The sequence below is a fragment of the Arvicola amphibius genome, chromosome 13 (assembly GCF_903992535.2).
Source record: "Arvicola amphibius chromosome 13, mArvAmp1.2, whole genome shotgun sequence".
In the NCBI taxonomy this organism is placed as follows: Eukaryota; Metazoa; Chordata; class Mammalia; order Rodentia; family Cricetidae; genus Arvicola; species Arvicola amphibius.
In genome coordinates, this window is record NC_052059.1 from 35,726,686 (window position 1) to 35,749,307 (window position 22,622).

Here is a 22,622-nt window from a genome sequence, read left to right on the forward strand (position 1 = left end):
TCAAATATTTAATAGCTACTGATTGTAATTTTATATAAGATAGGCATGGTGACTTATACCTGTAATCCCCTAACTTGGAAACAAATGCCTTTTTTTTTTTTTTTTTTTTTTTGAGACAGGGTTTCCCCTGTGTAGTCCTAGCTGTCCTTGAATTAGCTCTTATAGACCAGGCTGACTTTGAACTCAAAGAGATCCACCTGCCTCTGCCTCCCGACTGCTGGGATTAAAGGCGTACGCCACCACTGCCACAGTGCTTATGGTTTTTAAAAGGCCTAAAAGAAACAGCTGACTCATCTTATACAGCCAAGTCTCAATATTTTATTTCTCTTTTTGATGTTTTAAAATGATTTCTATAAAAACTCTGTATATTCATCTATACTTTATGAATATTCACTAAGGTTTCCACACCTGTTTGTTTCTTTATCAAAGTCCATTTCATTTATATAATAATAAATAATAAGATGCATTTATTTCACTGATTTAAGGCTTTCATCCAAAAATTCAGCAATGGCCTCTTCATCTGCTGATTGAAGCAGTCTCTGAATTAGTTGATCCAAGCATTTCTCACCACGTAAGAATTCCTGATGAAAAAAGATGGAGTTATTATGAAACTTGATGAATAGTTTGAACCTTGGGTATTTCCTAAAGGCCCATGTGCTAAGCGCTAGGCCCTCAGCCTGTTGCTACTGGAAAGTGGAAGAGAGTTAAAGGAGGAGGCCTAATGGGAGGTGAGCCCTGAATTCCTCTCTGTTTTACTTCCAGGATATGAGGCAAATGGCTTGCTGCCTCCTACCTTCTGCCATGATGCACTGTGCTGCCACAGGCCCAAAACACGGGGCCAGAGGTGTGGTGTGGTGTGGTGTGGTGTGGTGTGGTGAGGTGAGGTGTGGTGTGGTGTGGTGTGGTGTGGTGTGGTGTGGTGTGGTGCTTTGAGGGAGAACAGCCCCCACAGGCTCATATCTGAATGCTTGCTTCCCAGCTGGGGGCTGTTTAAGTCTAGGTATGGCCTTGGTGGAGGAGGCCTGTTACTGGGGATGGGCTTTGAGGTTTCAAAAGCCTAAGCCAGACCGAGTCTCTCACTCTTTCTGGCCTCCATCTCTCAGAAAAGATGTAAGCTCTTAGCAAATGCTCTAACACCATGCCTGCCTGCTGCCATGCGCTCCAATATGGTGGTCATGGGCTTATCCTTGGAAACAACTGTAGTGAAAACTTTCTCTGTCCCCTCAGCCAGCTCCCAAATCATGACATGGAGATTTATTATTAATTATGAAGCTCAGCTGATATAACTAGCTCTTATAACTTACACTATTCCCTTTCTATTAATTTACCTGCTGCCACATGGCTCATGGCTTGTTACCTTATTGCCCATATGTCATGCTTCCTCCAAGTCGCCTCACGTCACCTTGTGACTCCCCCCTTCTTCTTCCTAGCTTTCTCTCTGCCCCTAAAATCCTGCCAAGCTATTGGCCATTTAGCTTTTATTAAGCCAATCACAATGACATACCTTCTCACAGTGCAAAGGAATATTCCACAACAGGCTGTAAGGAAGCCTACAATTAAACACTTTTCTTTTTTTTAATATTATGTATACAATATTCCGTCTGTGTGTATGTCTGCAGGCCAGAAAAAGGCACCAGAACTCATTACAGATGGTTGTGAGCCACCATGTGGTTGCCGGGAATTGAACTCAGGACCTTTGGAAGAGCAGGCAATGCTCTTAACTACTGAGTCATCTCTCCAGTCCTTAAATGCTTTTCTTATATAATCTGCCTTCATCATGGTGTCTCTTCACAGCAGCAGAACAGTAACTAAGACACATGGACTAAACCTCTAGAACTGAGATAAAATAATGTCTTCCCTTTTTAAGTTGGTTTTCTCAGGTAACTGTTACATTGATGGAAGACTAACACACCTGATAATCAATAATAAAGCAAAGTATTGTCCATTTCTTTATAGTCTTTGCACAGCAACAATGTTATACTAATATTCTGCAGTATTATGAACATAACTGCTAACATGGAGTCTCATATTTCACTGCTTATTTTTTGTCTTAAGTAAAAAGTAAATCTAAAAGAACAAATTGCTTAAGTTAGCATTTTAATTCAAAATCAATATATTGTGACTTCAATTTTTCCAATGACTCTAGACATAAGGCAAAGAAATCTGAATGAACTTTTGAAACTGACCAACTGCCTATCTTTGAAGACCCTTTGATGAGTTGTTATGACACCACTTCCTGTTAGCACGCTACCCTTGAGAGAAAATGTTGTCTGTGATCTTCTATTAGTTAGAAAAGAATGTGCCAGTCTTCTAAAAAAAAAAAAAATCATATTCTTGTCCCGAAAATTAACCCATTTCATTCAAATTATATTACTTACATAATGGCAGCCCTTCACAAATCTGTGGCCACATTAGTGTGCACTGTTCCCTGCCAAATACTCCCTATGTGGCTCTGAGAAACCATCTCCCTGTTGTGGAATATTTGTTTACACTGTGAAGACACACCTTTGTCAAGGTACCTTCTGAACTGGTTTAATAAAGAGCTAAATGAGCCAGGCGGTGGTGGCGCACGCCTTTAATCCTAGCACTCGGGACCAGCCTGGTCTACAAGAGCTAGCTCCAGGACAGGCTCCAAAACCACAGAGAAACCCTGTCTCGAAAAATCAAAAAAAAAAAATAAATAAAAATAAAGAGCTAAATTGCTAATAGCTAGTCAGCAAGGGAATAGACGGGACTTCCAGGCAGAGAAAGGGGAAGTCAGAGGGATCAGTCTAGGCTAGCAGGAAACACCAGGTGATGCAGAACAAGTTAGACACACAGGACAAAGGAAAGGTAACTGAGTCACGTAATAGAACATAGACTAATAGAAACAGGTTAATTAAGTTATAAGAAGTAGTTGGAAAAAAGCCTACGCTAAGGCCAAACTTTCATAATTGATAAGACTTCATGTCACTATTGTGAGCTGGTGACAAATAGCGCCCAATGTCCAGATTCTGGACTCAGAGGACATGGCTTTCTGATGACTGTGGTCTCCCAGGTAGGCTTGGCATACAGGTGCATGGCTCTTTTAAGAAGTTCTGCTGTACAGCTGAGGACTTGAGCAGTCAGATGCCTGTCGCAGGCCAACACAACAAAATCCCAGAGCTGGGTCAGGTAAATGTGACTCCGGGGTCAGTACCCACAGACATGAGACTAGGTTCTCTCGTAACTGAGGTGGGTGGAGCCAGCCACCAGAGCCACTCTGGCGGTAGCCCAGCAGTTTAAAGTTTGACTAACATAGTCAAAGAACACTATAGACAAGCAAAAAGTCTTGCCAAGCTGGGAAATGTGCTTTCTGACCTCTTATAAGCTTTTTATATTTCAGGTTTAGCCACACAAGAGAGCACAAGTCTCTTTATCTCTAGTTTAGAAAGCACTCGATGGTGCCCAGGGCTTGTTCAGCTGCCTGAGGAAACATCTTTGTTGTCGGGTCAGGCCCAGGCACAGCTGCTCCATCATGAATGATGTGGACGGAGTCAGAAGACGCCCCAGATGTCCAGTTTCCTCCTGCCTACCTTTTCCACTCTGCCCAGCAGCTGCTGCCCCGCAGTCAAGGTGCTTACGCCTTTTCCAGTCTCTTCTATATCATTTCTACGTTCCTGACTCCGGTCAGTCTCTTTACTAGCTTTCCTTCTGACCTGGAGGCAGTGGTTTTTTGTTTTGTTTTGTTTTGTTTTCACTTTTTGGTTTTGAAAAAGGCCTTGCTATCAGGCTGGCATCAAAATTCACTGTGATTCTCTTCCCTCAGCCTCCTAAGTTCTGAAAAAGTTTGGCATAATTGGAACAATATTGCCAAATAAGTTCCAAATATGCTTTTCACGTTGTGTGTTTCATCCAAGGAAAGAGTTAGCATTCTCTCCCTCTACCAGGTATGGTGTCCCCACTCTTGTAATTCAAGGAATCAGAAGGCTAAGGCAAGATCAGGCAAGCCTGGGCTACAGAGTGATACCCTATCTAAAACAAACAAGACAATAGTAATTTTTATTTCTGGCTCCACGGTCATATGCAAGACAGTCATGTGCCGTAAGATAACAGAGGACGTGGCACAAGATACACAGAACTTTATAAACATGAAAACCAGACATCTCTCTTGTAAACTCAAGACTTTAGTTTTGGGTACTCTGGTAGTTTGAATGTAACTGGCTCCCATAAGGTCATAGGGAATGATACTATCAGGAGGTGTGACTTTATTGCAACATGTATAGCCTTGTTGGAGGAAGTGTGTCATGGGGGGTGGGCCTTAAGGTATCAATATATGCTGTAGCCAAGTCCAGTGTCTCAGTCTACTTCCTGTTGCCTACAAGATGTAGGAGTCTCAACTCCTTCTCCAGCACTATGTCTGCCTGCACGCCACCATGCCCCACCATGATGATAATGGACTAAACCTCTGAAACTGTAAGCCACCAACTCAATTAAATGTTTTCCTTTTAGGAGTGGCTGTGGTCACAGTGTCTCTTCACAGCAATAGAAACCCTAAGACAGGCACAAAGTGGACAGCATCAAGATTAATAAGCCTTAGGTATCCATGAGCCAAGGAAAAGGAGCCTGGTTTGTTCACGTGGTCCTCTGGGGAAACTGGATCATTTTTGCTTCAGGGGAAGCACAGGAAAAGTTTCATTGTACTTTTCTATTAATGTATTAATGTTCGTAGTCCTAGCTAGAAGGATTCTAGCTAACAGTGTTCAAGCAATGTTAACAGGATCTTTTCTCCAACAGCTTGGCTATACCAGCTACATCAATAGAATATACATTGTTGGGTGTGACGGCGCATGCCTTTATTCCCAGAGGAAGGTGGATCTCTGTATGAGGCTGGCTGGCTTGGTCTACATAGTGAGCTCCAGGCTAGCCAGGCCACATAGTGAGATCCAGTCTCAAAAAATAAAAGAAAAAAAATCAATTCTCTCTCTCTCTCTCTCTCTCTCTCTCTCTCTCTCTCTCACACACACACACACACACACACACATTGTAGGAGGTCTAACTCTACTATGCTTCTAGTGTTGCACATATTTAAGTCTCTGTTTTACAGATGGAAGCTGTGACAATAAAGGAATAGGACTTCAGTGACTAGGTAATGAATAAGGTGACTTTGAGTTAATAGAAGAAAATGTCATCTCACCTAGATGTACCTTTAAAAAGGCCTACCCTTTCCTGTAAGAAAGGATTAAAAGTGGGGAGAGGGTGTTTGAGGGAACCACTTGGGAAGCAACTTACTGCAGTATTTAAGGGCTAAGAGCAGCTTCCATCTAACTGTGAGCAAGAGAATGTCAGTCCTGCAGCTTGGGACAATGGGAGAGGAAGGAGTCCAGAAAAGTGAGTAGAGCCACACTGCCTTCGTTCCTGCCTTGTGAGACCCCAAGCAGAGAACAGCTCAGCTGTGCCTAGATTTCCGACCTGCATAATTCTAAGATACAGGAGAGGGGTCTCACTAAGTGAAAGAGCATTTATCTAGCATGTGTGGGACCCTGGGGTTGACTCCTGGCATCACAAAAACTTCATGAGATAACAAAAGGTTTTGTTTTTAGCTGCTAAGTTTGTGGCAATTACTGATAAATACATGTAAATGTGTCTATTTGTCATATAATACATAGAATATAGAGTTTATTACACTAATTCATTTTGTGTGTATGTGTGTCACTGTGCTTGAGTGATCAAAGGACAACTTGCACGAGTTGGTTCTTACCTTCCACATGGATCCTGGGACTAGTGAGCCATCCCTCCAGCCTGATTCAGTCTGATTATACTTTCTTACAAAGCCAAGGAACACAGAGCATACTCAGTAATTACCTTAATGTCCCGAACTTCAAACGCTATCCTGTGGTCAGTGACTCTATCCTGGGTGAAATTATATGTCCGGATTCTCTCTGACTGCGCTCTTGTTCCCACCTGTCCCATAACAGAAAGAATCATATTTTTAATTTTAGGATTAAAAACTACAATATTTATTAAATCTTAATATATATTAAGTTTCCACTAAAAACCACTTATGTTTATAGACCAAGACAAGAACAGGCAGAATAAAATCTTAAGACTGTGGAAAAATGCATATCTGCACAGCAAAGGCCCAGGTTCCAGCCCCAGCCCACCAAACAGATAACCACAGACCTGCAGAGCTCAGCTATGGAGTAAGAATAAATGCCTCAAACTTCAAATATTGAAAACCAAATGAATCAGTTTTTCTACACTAATCAGTTCTCCTGGTTTCTACAAATGAACCCACTATATATGCCTTTTTTTCCCTTTCCTTCCTTTTTGGAATTTTTAATTTTCAAAAATATACTGTGCCATTGTGTAACTTGTTGCAAACTGGGGAGAAAGCACTCCCAGTTCGGTCCATTGTCTAGATGCCCATTTCCAGCTGGTGTCTTAGTACATCCTGACTTTGTATCTCTACGAGCATCCCCTCCTGCAGAAGCCCAGGTTAACACTGCGCGTTTCTGATTCCACAAGCTGCCTTGCTTCAGCTTCCTAAGGCAGTTTTCTGAGAAGCTTTCTCCTGTGGGGCCTTCTTGCCTGCTAAGAACACATACTTGAACTGAGCATTGAAGGTTCCTCTTAACATGGGCAGGCTTCCCAACATTATTTCTGAGACTCACGTGAACCTTTACGATGCCACTTGCTACATGTCATTGTCACGTGTTGTATAGGTCATCATGCTAAGGGATGCCCTTCCCTACCACCCCGACCCAGTAACTGAAATATGTTCTCTGACTCCTTTAAACTGGCAGCCTGGGATCCCCACAGATCACCCCATGCAATGGTTACTTATATGCTCAATCTGCCCTGTCCCCAAAAACAGGTGCGGCATTCTCTCAATGCTTTCCTCTTTTAAGATTAAAGAAACACATTTCTGTATTCCCTCCTTCATTCTCTCCCACTGCCCCAGCCCCCGCTCTCTTGTTCTTTCTTTAGACAGATTCTCAGTGGACAGCACAGGCTGATCTGGAACTGGCAATCTTCTTGCCTCAGCCTCCCAAACTGATTTGCTTTCTTAAAGCCTGAGGCAAACAATACGAAATGAACCTTCTCATCAGGAGGATTTTGAGAAGTTACAGATTTCTAAACCCAATCATAAGCATACTGAACCAGGGACTGTGTGTTCTGAAACAGCCCCTTAGCTATTCCTTCTGCCAAGCAGTTTTTGGGAAGCACCGTACTAGAACCCACTCCTCTAGATCAGCTGGATTAGAATCCTGGGGAATGGGGGTGGGGGTGGGAGGCTGGAGGATGTAGCATCTGCAGAACTTCCTGGGTGATGAGGGGACCAGGGTAAAGCACTGGGCAGGCACTGCATAAAGACCACTGTATGGTTGAAGAAAACGTTCTAAACAATAGAAATTGCTACTAAAACAGCTCATGGGTACACAGGTAGAAAGGGCTTTCTGTCCACTCACATGAGACCTAATATACCATCTACCCTTTCACATCTACTACAAGCTGGAATGTAAGCAAAGGAAGCTAGAAAGACAAACAGGGGAAATGTTCATATTATGATATATCATGATAAGCAGAATGATTAATATCTAAAAGGTTTTTGGGTTTTTTTTTTTCCCCAAGACAGGGTTTCTCTGTGTAATACCTTGGCTGTCTAGGAACACAGAATTCTCCTGCCCCTGCCTCCCAAGTGCTAGGATTGAAGGGGTGTGCCACCACGCCCTGCTATTTAAAAGATTTATACAATCCACTTTCCTAAAAGGCCATATAAGACTTCCAAGTTTGATTTATTGTAGCATGTCTATATGTAAATAACACATAAAACACATTTCTTTCTGCCTGTCTTCTCTCTCTCTCTCTCTCTCTCTCTCTCTCTCTCTCTCTCTCTCTCTCTCTCTCTCTCTCTCTCTCTCTCTCTCTCTCTCTCTCTTCCTCCTGTAGTACTGAGCTGAAAGCTAGGGCCCTGCACACACTAGGCAAGTGCTCTACCTCTGAGCTCCATACCCAATCCTATTCATACTCATTTCTGAGCTCTACTCTCTCTTCTAGCCTCTCTCAAAGAGAAACTTTACCATTTGGGGGATGTTAAGTTTTACTTTGTTTACTTAAAACAGTGGAATTTATTGCTTAAAATATATTGTTATATATTTGTATTATATAACTTCTATTTAACATACTTTATATGTAAGATTTTTTTTTTTTTAATTTGGGTGTTACTAGGTAAAATAGCAATCTGCCTGCCTTGACCTCCTGAATACTGGGATTAAAGGCATATGTCACTATGCCCAGCTTTGCATACTATATTTAATACTATAAACATATATTAAACAAAATTCAAGAAGTACCAAAGGGCATGAAATGAAAAGTCAATCTTCCTTTTATTCTTTATCCCCAAACTCCAGCAGCAATCTCCCTTCTTTGTTTTTCAAAGTGCCTTTTATGCTTGATTCATACGGAGTTGTAATAATAATAAGAAAAACCTACAGACCTTTAAGCATCTTAAAATCTTCTAATTTCCAGAGAATTATTTTGTCTTAAAACCAATTTCCTGCTGGACAGTGGTGGAGCACACCTTTAATCCCAGCACTCAGGAAGCAGAGGCAGGAGGATCTCTTTGATTTTGAGGACAGCCTGGTCTACAGAGCTAGTTATAGGACAGCCAGGGCTACACAGAGAAACCTTCTGCTTCGAAGAATCAATCAGCTAACAAACCAAAAAACCCACCAATTTCCTTTCAAGACAGTTACAAAATAACACAATTAGGAGAATTGGTTTTTTTTTTAATTTTTCAAGACAAGGTTTCTATATGTGGCCCTGGCTGTCCTGGAACTCACTCTGTAGACCAGGCTGACCTCAAACTCACAGAGATCCGCCTGCCTCTTCCTCCCAAGTGCTGAGATTAAAGGCATGTGCCACCACCACCCTTGCCCAGCTAGGAAATACTTTCATTTACACATTTACTCCTTTGGAAACTGGCATGCCTAAACACAACCCCAACACCTCAGGCTACATTTGGAGCATTTGAGCTGCTCTTGTTCTAGGACAGGTCTGTGCATGTCAGGACACACTGTATTTCTACAGGAAGTGACTTTCCTGCAGGGTTGCGATCGTTACACCTGCCTTACCTGCAGCTTCCTGGCACTCTGTTGCTGACACTTGTCTTTCTCTACGATCTGTTGGTAGAGTCTAGCTCTCAACACACGCAGAGCTATTTCTTTGTTTCTTAGCTGTGATCGTTCTTGCTGGCACTCTACTACCAGTCCTGAAGAACAAAAGGAATCAGAGGGAGAGAGTCACTTGTCATTTCCATGGGTCAAACAGAGCAGGGACGAACATTTTATTTATTGTTTATTTGTGACAGGGTCTCACTGAGAAGCCCTAGTCAGTTTGGAGCTCAGTCAGCCCCTACCTCAGGAGTTCTGGGATTAAAGGTGTGGACCAGCACACCTGGCCGAGGAGCATTTTAAAGGGAAAGATTAATCAGGAGTCATGACGAAATGTAAACAGTAGTTCATACCACACACACACACACACACATACACAGTTATTTTTTTAGTAATTTAAAATGAAAATGTAAAAATAATTAATTTTTTAGTCTGAAAAACGATGCTAATGCCCTGCATGACAACCTGGCCAATGACGGTCTGCACAGACAATAGCTGTCCTATAGAATCTTATTACCTATGAGAGTTATCTCAGTTTGTGATCGCTTATAATTTAATCCAGTGATAAAACTGTGTAACGATGAATTTCTCAGGAAGCATCCCTATGGTGAAGCAATGTATTTAAAATCACCTTAACAAATTAAATAAATAAATAAATAAATAAAAGCTTGCAAAGCAAGAGCACAGCCATGCTGTATTTGTTCCCTTTGGACCTGAATGAGAGCACTGCTCATGGAACACTGCTCACGGAGCAGCGCCCACGGAGCAGCGCCCACGGAGCAGCGCCCACGGAGCAGCACCCACAGAGCAGCGCCCACGGAGCAGCGCTGTCCAGCATATCCGAGCACCTTTCCTGCGCAGATATACTTACCACCTGCATCCATCAGAAGAGGAGCTATTTCCAAACAGGAGGAAACAGACACAGCTGGTACATCAGACCCACAATGTCATTGCCATCTTTGAACTGTGAATATGTTCAAGTGTAATACTGGTCCTCGGTTGGTGGAACTGTTTGGAAGGGATTAGGAGATGTGCCCTGACTGGGGAGCTGTGTCACTGGGGGTGGGCTTTAAGGTTTCAAAGCCCGCACCATTCAGTTAACTCTCTGCCTTGTGCTTGTGGATCAAGACATGAGCTCTTGGCTACTGCTTCGGCGCCATGCCTGCCCGTCCGCTGCCAGGCTCCCTGCCATGATGGTCATGGACACTAATCCTCTGAATCCATGATCCCTGAATCAAACGTCTTATAGTTACCTTGGTCATGGTGTCCTATTGTAGCACTAGAAAGTCAGTAGGACTAGAAAGTCCAAAGCAAAGGACTGGCTCACCTGTGGGGATGTGGATGAGCCTCACAGCACTGTCTGTTGTATTAACATGCTGCCCTCCTGCTCCTTTGGATCGAAACGTGTCTATTCGCAGATCTTTGGTATCCACTTTCACATCTATCTAGGACATAAGTAAAAAAGATAAGTAAAGTCACAATTCCACAAATACTTTACTCTGAGTTCTTTCCAACTAAACTACACATGTAAACCATAAACTTATAAAAAGAAAGAAACAATACCAAAGAAAGAACCATAAATGACCTGTTGTCTCTCTTTCCTCTCTCTGTCGTCCCCTCCCCCAACCTGAGACAGGGTTTCTCTGTGTAGTTCCAGCTGTCCCAGAACTAGCTCTGTATACCAGGCCTGTGCCACCACCGCCCGGCTTTAGGAATGAATCCTTAATCATTGCTCCTGAGTGCGCTCCCTCCTCCTGCCCCGCCCCTCTGTGTGTAGTCACTGTGGGTCACATCTTAACCCCTTGACCTTTCATTTGAAAAGGAGATCTGAGCAGACATAATTGAGTTCACAAGAAGACAGGGCTGGTGAGGTGGCTCAGCAGGTAAAGGCACTTGCTGCTGAGGCCGAAGACTGGAGCTCCATGCCTGGGACCAACATGGTAGGTCAGAACCGACTTTGTGAGTCCTCTGACCTCCATATGCAATCTATGGGACATGTGAGCTCACTAGCATACAGACACACAGCTAAACAAATGCAAACAAAAACTGTCTAAAAAAGATCCTACTAAATTATCCAGATAAGACTCTAAATACAACCATAAGTGTCCTGATGAGACATTGGGTTTCCTGACGAAAGAAGGCCATGTGAATTCAAAGTAGAAGCTAACACTGTACATCTTCAAGCCAAAGGAACACCTGGAACTACTTATAGCTGAAGTACAATGAAGGATACTCTTCCTTTAGAGAGATTAAATCCATGCAGCCACCTTGAGTTTGGGCCGTTTGCCTGTTATGACTGTGGGGGAGGAAATTGTTGCTGTTTTTATTGTGTCTATTTGTGTGTGTGCGTGCATGCGTGTGTGTGTGTGTGTGTGCCATGGTGTACCTGTGGAAGTCAGAGGACAATTGGGGGAGCTGATTCTCCTCTTCTACCCTGTGGGATCCAGGGATGAAACTCAGGTCATCAGCCTTGACAACAAGAAACTTTACCGAGTCATCCCACCAGCCCCTGTGACTTCTTCTTTAAATGAAACAAAATAAAACGTTATAGGGATAATGAGGGTGATTTACCTGGGGTGGAGTTAAAGATTCTCAATAAAGATTATTAAGTTCAACTGTCAACCATGAAAACAGACTTTTCTAGAAGGCAGGGTTTCTCAGCACAGTCTACATTACACAGAGCCGGTTTCATGGTCCTGGTGAAGTTACCTCGTCTGGCTGAGGAAGGACAATCACTGACATTGTTCCTGTGTGGATGCGCTGCATCCTTGACGACAGGCCCACCTCTGGGATTCGCTGAACTCTATGGATTCCGCCTTCATACTTCAAATGCTTATAGACACTGTCTCCGGAAATGCGGGCAGCCGCATGATGGAGTCCACCTAGAGAAAAAGATGCGGCAGTACTGTGCAGCCTACTTTGAAGGAGATTGGGATTGTAGCTATCCTCAGTCTAAGGCCTGACTGTGCACAAAGCACCTGAAATGGGAACCTGAAATAGATATAAGCTACATAGTTCAAAGTAGAATATATTAATATATAAGGTAAAACCTAAAAAATATAAAAAGGTATTACTTATGGTTATCTCTGGGGAGTATTTTTTTGCATCTTATTTAAGTTAGGGTCGTGCTATTTAGCCCAGGCTGGCTTTAAACTCACAATACTGTGTCAATCTCTGGAATGCTGGGATTACAACTATACACAACATATGGCTTGTACTTTTTGGATTTAAACTTTTCTATAAAGAGCAACTTTTACTTTTGTAATAATAAGCAAAGTACCATTAGGAAAAGGGGAATACTGGGTCATTGAATTACCTGTAAATGTTTAGGTAACTATGCATCATACATTAGAAAATGCTCAATAACATAATTTCATCCTATTGAACATCTTTAGTCCTTCTAAATTTCAAGAACTGAAAGAATACTTGTGGTGTGGAAAGATTCTCACACATAAAAAGGATTTTAGTTCTTTAGCTTTATCTTCTTATCTAACAGTTTTTAAAAATATTTTATGACATAAGACATTTTTTCTTTCTTTTTTTTTGGGGGGGATCTCACTGCACAGCCCTGGTTATCTTGGAACTCACTATCTAGACCAGGCTGGCCTCAGACTCATAGAGATTCACCTGCTTGTGCCTCCAGAGTACTGGGATTAAAGGCGTGTGCCATTGTGCCTGGCAAAGGAAATGACTTTAAAAGAGTGGAATAGGAAATTGAAATTTGTCATGGGCCGGGCGGTGGTGGCACACGCCTTTAATCCCAGCACTCGGGTGGCAGAGGCAGGCCGATCTCTGTGAGTTCGAGGCCAACCTGGGTTACAAGAGCTAGTTCCGGGACAGTCTCCAAAAAAAGCTACAGAAGAAACCCTGTCTCGAAAAAAACAACAACAAAAAAAAATTGTCATGGCTTCACTCTGTTTCAGAAAAATCCAGAGATTTTTGCAGGGAAAACAGATGCATGTTTAGAGGATTAAATGCAACGTTGACATTTAGCTGTGAAACAGATCATCCACTGGCTTCCCTGGACCATTATGCCATCTTCTGGAAGAAAAGTCTAAGAAGATTCCTGTTACCTAAATTTCAAAAGATGGCTGAAAGGTTGATACACTCTAGAGCGGTGATTCTCAACATGTGGGTCGCAACCCAGTTGGGGGTTGAACCACCTTTTTACAGAGGTCCCTAAGACTATCAGAAAACACAGATGTTTACAATTCATAACAGCAGCAAAATTACAGTTCTGAAGTAGCAATGAAAATAGTTTTATGGCTGGGGGTCACAACATGAGGAACTGTATTAAAGGGTTGAGAACCACTGTCCTAGAGTAAGGTAATGAAGGTATATTGATGGAGGACTTTCATTGGTTAATTAATAAAGAAACTGCTTGGCCCAATAGGTCAGAACATAGGTGGGTGGAGTAGACAGAAAAGAATTCTGGGAGAGAGAAGGCAGACACTTCAGGCAGTCACCATAGTCAGTCGCCATGCTTCTCCTCTCCTGGTAAGTGACCACCTCGTGGTGCTACACAGATCACTAAATATGGGTTAAAGGAAGATGTGAGAATTAACCAATAAGAGGCTGAAACTAATGGGCCAGACAGTGTTAAAAGAATACAGTTTCCGTGTAATTATTTCGGGTGTAAAGCTAGCCGGGTGGCGGGACGCAGCCCGCCGCTCCATCTACAACATATAGCTGGACTTGCTAATCTGTACCAATCACGGTTTACTAATGGAGCATACTAATTTCCATTTCATTCTGCTGTTTACCTTAATTAATCCTTTTACCCCACTTTGATTTTGTAGTTTATCATTAATAAATCCTCTGTCTACCAAGGTGTAACACTGCTACCCAGTAGACAGAACCTAAGGGTCATCTTCTGATTGCATTTTATTAGTATTATTATTTTTAAAATTTAAAAATCTATGTGTATGCGTGTTTTGTCTGTATGTCTGTCTATGTACTACATGCATGCCTGGTGCCCTTGGAAGCCAGAAGAAGGTGTCTCCGATCCTCTGGACTGGAGTTACAGATGGTTATGAGTTGTGGTTGTGATTTGTGAATCTCCATGTAGGTGCTGAGACCTGAATCCCCTCCTCTGGAAGAGCAACTAGTGCTCTTAGCTACTGAACCATCTCTCTAGCCCCTCAATTGTATTTTATAAAGGGCTTTTTTTAATAGTTTTTTTTTAAGTTTTAACTTATTTATTTTTATCTTTTATTTATTGAGACATGGTATCACTATGCAGCTCTGTCTCAACTAGAATTCAGTATGTGGACCAAGCTAGCCTCAAACTCATAGAGATTTGCCCATCTCTGCCTCCTGGTACTGGGATTAAAGGTGTGGCCACCATGACTGCTTCTTTGCTTTAGGTTAGGAAAAGTAGATATCTAGTTTCCATAGGAAATTCTTCTTCAATTCATATCCTTCTTAGGAGCATGGTTCCCATCCTGATGCCTTTAATTTGGTTAAGAACTTTACTGGGATGGCACACACCTTTAGTCCTAGCATTATAAGTAAAATAAGTTTTAGCACATCTGATAAATTTATGCTTACCATAATCTGCTGGTGTGTAGTTCAGCAGCTCAAATTTCCAGTGTTTATAGTATGAATAATTCTGGTACATATCAAATATTTCTCGTGTAAACTGTTGGCAGATATCACCTAAAGGAAAATGCACAAAATATTCAGTAAGCGCAAATATTCAAGAGTGCGTTCTTAGGGGCTGGAGAGATGGCTCAGTGGTTAAGAGCATTGACTGCTCTTCCAGAGGTCCTGAGTTCAATTCCCAGCAACCATATGGTGGCTCACCTGTAATAAGATCTGGTGCCAACTTCTGTCTGCAGGGACACATGCAGGCAGAACATTGTATACATAATAAATAAATAAATCTAAAAAAAAAATTTAAAAAAAAAGAGTGCGTTCTTAGATATAAGCACTCAGGAAATGTTTCCAAAACTAAACACATGTGATGGACTTTTCAAGTACGGTGATGTCCGACTGAGTAAAAGTCAGATAACGTGATTTTTCTGACCTCCAGTGGTTCTCCCAGACGTCACCTCTAAGATAACATCACTTCTGTCATACTTCTCCTCTGGCACTAGCTGCTCCAAAAGCTGGAAAAGAAGGAAAATGCATTACTAATGTGTTTGTTTTCCTTGGTATAGTATTACTTAAATTATATCAAAGCCTTCAAAATATAAAGCCAATAATTAACAAAGTCATGTAATATCCCACAAAGGTTAAGTCTTAAAACCATATCATAAGTAATCTAATTAGATAATCAGCTCACATATCAATGAGGTTACTTGTCTGAGTATTTTCTACAATGTTACCAGATTAATTTCATTTTCTGAAATGAAGTTAATTAAGATCAAAGTCCAGAATGTTCTACTCTGTTCAGACTTTGCCTCTTAAAATGAGTTCTAAACAGTGGCATCTTTCATCTGGTGAATGAAGCATGGTTTTGAAATTTTCTTTACTCTAAATGAAGGCTTGGACATATAATTACATAGTCTCCTCCTGCCATAACCGGTGGTCAGCACCACACCACACCTTGCATTCTCCGTGGGGTTTAAAGACTATATTCTGTTTAAAAGACTATATTAGGGGACTCAAGATAAGACTCTAATAGCTTCTCACATGTGACAAGAAAAAAAAGGATGGGGGGGCTCCTGGGCTCCTAATAAAGAGTTCTCCTCTCAGAAAGACTACAAAAACAATCTCCTGATTAGGAAAAGGTCTTTTACATCAACTAAAAACACCCACATGTTATATGTTATGACTCTCCTCCCTACCGCCAGTTTCTGAAACACTCCATCTCTGCTCGAAATGACGAACTGTGGCAGAGAATGTTCGACCAAGTGTTAGACATGTTTTGCCTTTGGTTCACTAGGTGCCGTCTCTATTCATCCTTCCAAGTCCTCAAAAGGGCGATCCCACGGTGAGAAGCTGGAGGGACGATGCCGGTAACCACCACAAGGGGAAACGTGGTCTATGGGCTTCTCTGCCTTTAAAAAGAAACCACCTACTGGACTAGAAGAAATGAGGTCTCCATTGTAGAATTTGCCCTTATTTTATATCTAAATTATTAGCTAATGTGGGCACAGTATTACAACCCTGACAGTCCCCAGAATGCCACAGCCTTACTAGTCCCACCTTCAGACCTGTGTTAACTAGCCAGCGCTACACTTAGGTTCATTCCCTCACATTCAGCATGCAAGTTTGCAGTCTGACACAATCACCATGAACTTACCTACTCGTTTTCTAACACTTAAAACCAGCTGCCTTGTGCCCATGTGACTGTATTTCTTTTTAAGATTTTACGCGTTTATTTTTATTTCTGCGTGTGTACCCACTGCATACACATGCCGTGTGGATGTCGGGGGACAACTCAAGGGAGTTAGTTCTCTCCTGTCACCTTGTCTGATACACTGGAACTCAAGTTGTCGGGTCAGGTGTGCACAGGTGCACCTCCACCTGCTGAGCCACCTCACTGGTCTCATAAATCTCCTTACCGCAGTATTAGGTTTTCCCGCCTAACAAGTCAATAGTTTCGTTATGATTTTTCTCTCCCCGTGGGAGTCCCCATTCACTGACATCTCAATTTCTCTTCCAATATCCTTCAGCCAACTGTACTAAGTATACCTTAATTAATTACTCATCGTGTTAAGAGAACACTGCTAGGGGAAGTTATTGGGAGCATCAAAGCATAATCTCGAAAAAATACTATTCCTTCACGTTAGCACTATGGAGATTGGTATGCTGCCTGAAACATACCTTACTATACAATGTGTTGATCTTTTTATCAATGTTTTGCCTTTCTTCTGATATAAGTTCTTGCAACTGCTTTTCATCTTGTTTATTTAGACCTAAAACCAGCAAGAGAGAGAATAGTAAATCCTTTTAAAAAGAATCTTACAGAGAACGTATTAAATAACTACATCATTGATGTCTACGAAGATTTTGTTTTGAGAAATAAGTCTCACTAGGTAGCCCAGGCTGGCCTTGACCTTGTCTTCCCGGTCTTAGCCTCCTAAAACCCTGACAGGACAGGTGCGGGGGTGGGAGTGGGAGGTCCTTGCAAATTCTACAGCTGACAGAGAAACAAACTGCTAGAAGCAAGAAGGAAATGTGTTTCAGCAGGACTTAGTCAGCCAGGCTGGTTCCAACTTCTGGAGTCAGGCACCAGGCCAGTTTCTTTTAGTCATATTTAAGTGCAGTACAATTTTGGGAAAAAGTTTCCTGGTAACAATTACCCCAATCCCACGTGCGCAATAAAGCTTATGGCATGGCTACGTCAATACTCTTCTGCAAAGCACATGTAAACACTTCTAACAATGTCTGAGCAAGGTCAGCAGGCTATAAAGTACCTGTGGATTCTAGTGACTGAGAAACAAAGTTAAAGATCTAGGGAAGGAGAGTGTAGGGCAAATTCTGGGGGATTTGGGTGAGGCCTGGTTCTACAGAGAGCAAAGGGCACCGTGTTATCAATAATATCCACTCCTAGCCCTGTGGGTGGAAAAGAGGTAGACATTTCCTCCTCCACTGAGGAGGCAATCCTGCATGGTTAACATTCCTAGTTTCTCCAGGGCTAATCTGTGAGCATTTGTACCCTCTACAACTGTCTCAAAAACAAAACAAATAACACAACTAACTCTCTTAAAAAAAATATCACAAGTAAAATACAAAACTTTCTTTGAAGCCAGGTGTGGGGGCACACGTCGTTACTCCCAGCACTCGGGAGGCAGAGGCAGGCAGATCTCTGTGAGTTCAAGGGCAGTCTGGTCTAGGGAGTGAGTTCCAGGACAGCCAGGGCTGTTACAGATAGACCCTGTCTCACAAAACCAAAAACCAAACCAAGACAAAACAAAACTTTGAGGTTCTTAACAATGTGTAGTGTCACCTACTAGCTTCCATCTATCCTGTCTGGTTTTGAGGGCTGAGATGCTCATTAGAACCCCATGTATTTGTTTTTTTTTTGTTTGTTTGTTTGGTTTTTTTTTTTTTTGAGAAAGGGTTTCTCTGTGTAACAGTCCTGGCTGTCAAGGAACTGGCTTTGTAGACCAGGCAAGCCTCAAACTCATTGAGATCCACCTGCCTTTGCCTCCCGAGTGCTGGAATTAAAGGCATGTGCCAACACCACCCAGCCAAAACCCTATGTAATTCTTTATTAGACTAGGGATCATATCATCAATGACACATAAATTCTCTCATATTACACCATAGAAGCCCTGCGATAGGAGAAATATCACTGTATTATTTATTCCTATATGTAGAACAGTGCTCAGTAAATTAACTTAGGATAATATCAAGTCTCCCAGACTCTAGCCCCCTTGGTAAGAACCATGAAGAGCCTGGACTCCTAGCAGATCATCAGCAACTGAAATAGGTTAACCACCGAGTGAGGATATCGTCCTCACTCCAAGCATTGAGTTTTTTTTTTTTAAAGCATTATAGGCTTCTTAAAAACAGAATCAGTCACATACTTATACACACATAGCTGTCATTTACCTACTTTCACACATTGACTCTAACTCCTCGATGGCTTGTTCGGCCTCCTGGATTTCTTGATAAACAGCAGCAAGCGGCGCCAACTCAGCATGCCTTCTGTGAAAGGCCCTTCGCTCTCCTTCATGCTCCAAGACATCCCGCAAAGACCGCTCAAGGGCTCGGTACTCTTTATTCAGGTCTTCCATATACTTCCGTAGGGCTTTATGTTTCCAAAGCATCTTTGCCTCTTGATGACAGTAGCTCCTGGACCAACTCTTATTTAATAGCTGAGGGAGAACGTGACTCTTGTTTTGTCTAAAACCCCACAGCCTTGTATCAAGACTTATCTGTCTCAATTGCTGACGATGGAGGAAGACGTGTTTCTGAGGGCAAGCATTTAGAGGTGGATTCCGAAAAAAACAAATACACAGGCGATGGCTCATCTCGGCAGCTGTAATGTAAGATGTACATTTTGAAAAGAGCAAGTCTAAAGATATATGGTTTAATAAAACTAAGAGTTTCAGAGAAACCTTTAGCTCATGGCTTCATTCACCTCCAAAGACAGTCAATAACTCAGAAAGTTGCACACACTTATAAATGTATGTTATATATGTATAAATATACATATATAAATACATATTTAATTTTATTTTTTTACTTACTTATTTTCAGAATGAGTCTCACTTTGTAGCTCTGGCTGCCCTAGAACTCACTCTGTAGCCCAAGAATCCCTTGAACTCAGAGATCCACCTGCCTCTGCCTCTCAAACGGTGAGATTAAAGGGAAGTGCCAGCAGGGTGAGCCCACAAACAAAATTCTTGAAACCTCTAAGTAACAGTATATTAAAACAAGGAGGAGTCGGCAAAATAGCCCGGAGACTAAAGTACCTACAGCCATGTCTGACAACCTCTGAATTCAATCCCTGGGAGGCACATGACACAAAGATGGACTTGCTGACCTGCACAGCTGTGCTGTGGCATGCACACCACACACATGCGCACACGCACACAAAAAGAGTAACCTGACATTAGCAAAATTACCTAAGACAGTGAGTAGGAGTATAACTGAGAGATACGACACTCAATGGGGAAGGACACTTTTAACTTTAAATGAGTACATAAACAAACACTTCAGGGGCTGGAGAGATGGCTCAGTGGTTAAGAGCACCGCCTGCTCTTCCAAAGGTCCTGAGTTCAATTCCCAGCAACCACATGGTGGCTCACAACCATCTGTAATGAGATCTGGTACCCTCTTCTGGCCTGCAGGTAGAGCACTGAGAATACTGTATACATAATAAAGAAATTTAAAAAAAAAAAAAAAAAAAAAAACCACTTCAAAGCTATAATATAGCCAGGCGGTGGTGGTGCACACCTTTAGTTCCAGCACTGTGGCAGAAGCAGATGGAGCTCTGTGAGTCTGAGGCCTGCCTGGTCTACAGAGTGAGCTCAAGGACAGCTAGGGCTACAGAGAAACCCTGTCTCGAAAAACCAACAAACCAAAACAAAACAAAACAAAAAGCTATAAAATAATAATGAAGCCTAATAGTGCTCTGCCTGAATACCAAGCGTGCACGTGGTTCACATGCACGCGTGCGCACGCGCACACACCCACACACACCCACACACACACACATCACACACAGTAACTTTTTAACAATGACAGATTAGGTAAAATTGGCTATGTACAATAATTATGTGTTCTTCCGTCAGAAAATCAAGAACTAAGAGAAGAATACTATGACTTTATTAAGCAAGAGAGGGGACACGAAGTTTTCTAAGAAAAAAATGTTTTGCTTCTTGAAATTAAAACTGCAAATAAGGACCAAAGTTTAGCAGACTGGCCACGGAATGCAGATCAGGGGTGGACCGCTTACCCAACATGCATGAAAAATTACCATAAGCAGTCTTTACTACAAGGGTTGTTGCTGTGCTGAGTAATTTATGTGCTCATACATTTATGTATGAGCTCCCTTGATCTCGTTAAATCTGACAGCACTATCATATACAAATGAAATATTCAGAATATTCAGCGTTTTACTAATAAATTTCACAAATTATTAGCTAATCACAGCTGGAATTGGAGAATACGTCAGAAGGAGTGTCCATCTGACGGTGAGAAGAATAAAGGATGGCAGATTTTTGTAATAACAGTTCTGGCTAAAATTTCCATTTTAGGAGCAGCCGTGGAAAGAGTAACTATGAAGGCCAGAAACCGCAATGTTACTTTCTAAGGTTAGAAAGAGAAGGTTTCGACATCAGTTCCTGGCATGTTAAAAATGGTACTAAACGGGCTCCAGGAGCAGAATGGGAAAATCATATTGCGTAAGTCAGTATTCTGGAGCGATTCTATATGGTAAATACAACATAAGTGGGCAATGGTAAAATAGTAAAGTCTTCTTAAAGCCAAGAAAGAATCGTGAATACCTAAGCAAAAGAAGAAAAACGACGTTCTCGTTTCTTGCTGAGAACTGAGCCTTCCGTGTCAGCAACATTTCAGCTTAAGGTGGTGCACACATGCTCATTTCCAAGCTACTGCTTCCGGGTTACGTTTGTATTTGGCTCCTCCTCCATTTTGACGTTTCTTGCAGAATAGTCATCTTTAGGTGTCCGTAACAGTAAACAAGAATGAAATGACGAAGCGGGAAGGAGTTTCTTCTGGAAAGCCCACGCTCCAAATAAGTTTGACGCGGAAGCCCAGGCGGTGTGATGGCCAGAGGGAGTGGATCACTCTTTCCTGTTCCCTAACCAAGGAATCCTGGGAGTTGTAGTTTATCCTTCCCCAGGCCTCCTTGAGCACACCCCAAGCCTCTTGCTCTTTCCTCCACTCTAAACTTAGGTTTTTCAGTTACTTGCAAACTTAGAACCGAGACTTTTCCCTAATTTAAATATTAAATTCTACAATATATTACAGGTGAAATCATAGGAATTTATTTACGTGTTGCAAACCCTTAATAAAGCATTAATTTCTAACTTTTTTTTAAAGAGTGTAGGAGGTTAAAGCTAGGGGACACATGCATGCTAAACAAGTGTGCTACCACTGAGCTATATCCACAGATTTGAGGGGTTTTTTTTTGTATTGGGTTTTTTTCCCCATTAAAAACCTTAGGCGAGAGGCTGGAGAAATGGATCAGAGGTTAAGAGCACTGGTTGCTCTTCCAGGTGTCCAGAATTCAATTTCCAACAACCACATGGTGGCTCACTACCATCTATAATGAGATCTGGTGCCCTCTTCTGGTGTGCAGGTGTACATGGAGGCAGAACATTGTATACATAATAACTAAATCTTAAAACCTTTTTAGGTGATTTTGAGTTTTAATTGTCACACTTTCAGTCAGTATTGCTTAAAACAATGAGTAAATAAAACTATATGAATTTGTATTTTTTAAAATTCATAATAGGACCCAAAAGATAGGTGACTATATCTACAAGTTACAGATTCTTTTTAGATAGTGTTACGCCCACAAGTGTAGAGGGACTCAAGGTTAGCTTGAACTACATGAGATCCTGTGTCATAAAAAGAAAGAAAGAAAGAAAGAAAGAAAGAAAGAAAGAAAGAAAGAAAGAAAGAAAGAAAGGAAGGAAGGAAGGAAGAAGAAAGAAAAGAAAGGGAGAGAGAGAGGGAGAGGGAGAGGGAGAGGGAGAGGGAGAGAGAGAGAGAGAGAGAGAGAGAGAGAGAGAGAATTAAGAATTTGATATTGCTAAGGGTGGTGGTTTCCACAGTTTCAGTTCGTGGCCACCTTATTTTGGGGCATGCGGCAAGGCAAACCATCACAGCCGGGAGTATGTTCTTAAGTCTGTTCGCTTCATAATAACTGGGAAGCAAAGGGAAGAGAAGCAGGGCCAGCATTTTAGCATTTCCTTCTAGAATGTGCCCCTAGATTTAACTTCCTCCACAAGCTTCCACTACTCCCAAGAATCTCAGGTAGCAGGCAATACCTAGTAAACAACAACCTAGTAAGTTGTTGTTTTAATTACTTTTCTATCGCTGTGAAGAGACACCATG

At 41.9% G+C, this 22,622-nt stretch overlaps 1 protein-coding gene across 1 annotated transcript; it reads right to left on the bottom strand.

Moving 5' to 3' along the window:
- Nucleotides 1-298: 298 nt before the first annotated feature.
- On the bottom strand, nt 299-21,339 carry Mtrf1 (mitochondrial translation release factor 1). The gene is made up of 10 exons (XM_038310688.1): nt 21,044-21,339; nt 18,646-19,071; nt 16,908-16,999; nt 15,163-15,244; nt 14,685-14,792; nt 11,844-12,016; nt 10,462-10,579; nt 9,096-9,232; nt 5,824-5,922; nt 299-581 (listed from the first exon to the last, which is right to left on the bottom strand). Exons 2-10 carry the CDS (start codon nt 19,061-19,063, stop codon nt 468-470), a joined length of 1,341 nt encoding a protein of 446 aa, XP_038166616.1. The 5' UTR covers nt 19,064-19,071; nt 21,044-21,339; the 3' UTR covers nt 299-467.
- Between the last annotated feature and the right edge of the window lie 1,283 nt (nt 21,340-22,622).

What these genes read in the sequence shown, in the direction of transcription:
- Mtrf1 (XM_038310688.1), bottom strand. Translation starts at nt 19,063, where the DNA reads ATGAGCCATCGCCTGTGTATTTGTTTTTTTCGGAATCCACCTCTAAAT. An exon ending in CTACACACCAGCAGATTATG is followed by an intron (nt 12,017 to 14,684) that starts GTAAGCATAAAT and finishes CTTTTTCTCTAG; the next exon opens with GTGGACTCCATCATGCGGCT. An exon ending in TCCTTCCTCAGCCAGACGAG is followed by an intron (nt 10,580 to 11,843) that starts GTAACTTCACCA and finishes CTTATGTCCTAG; the next exon opens with ATAGATGTGAAAGTGGATAC.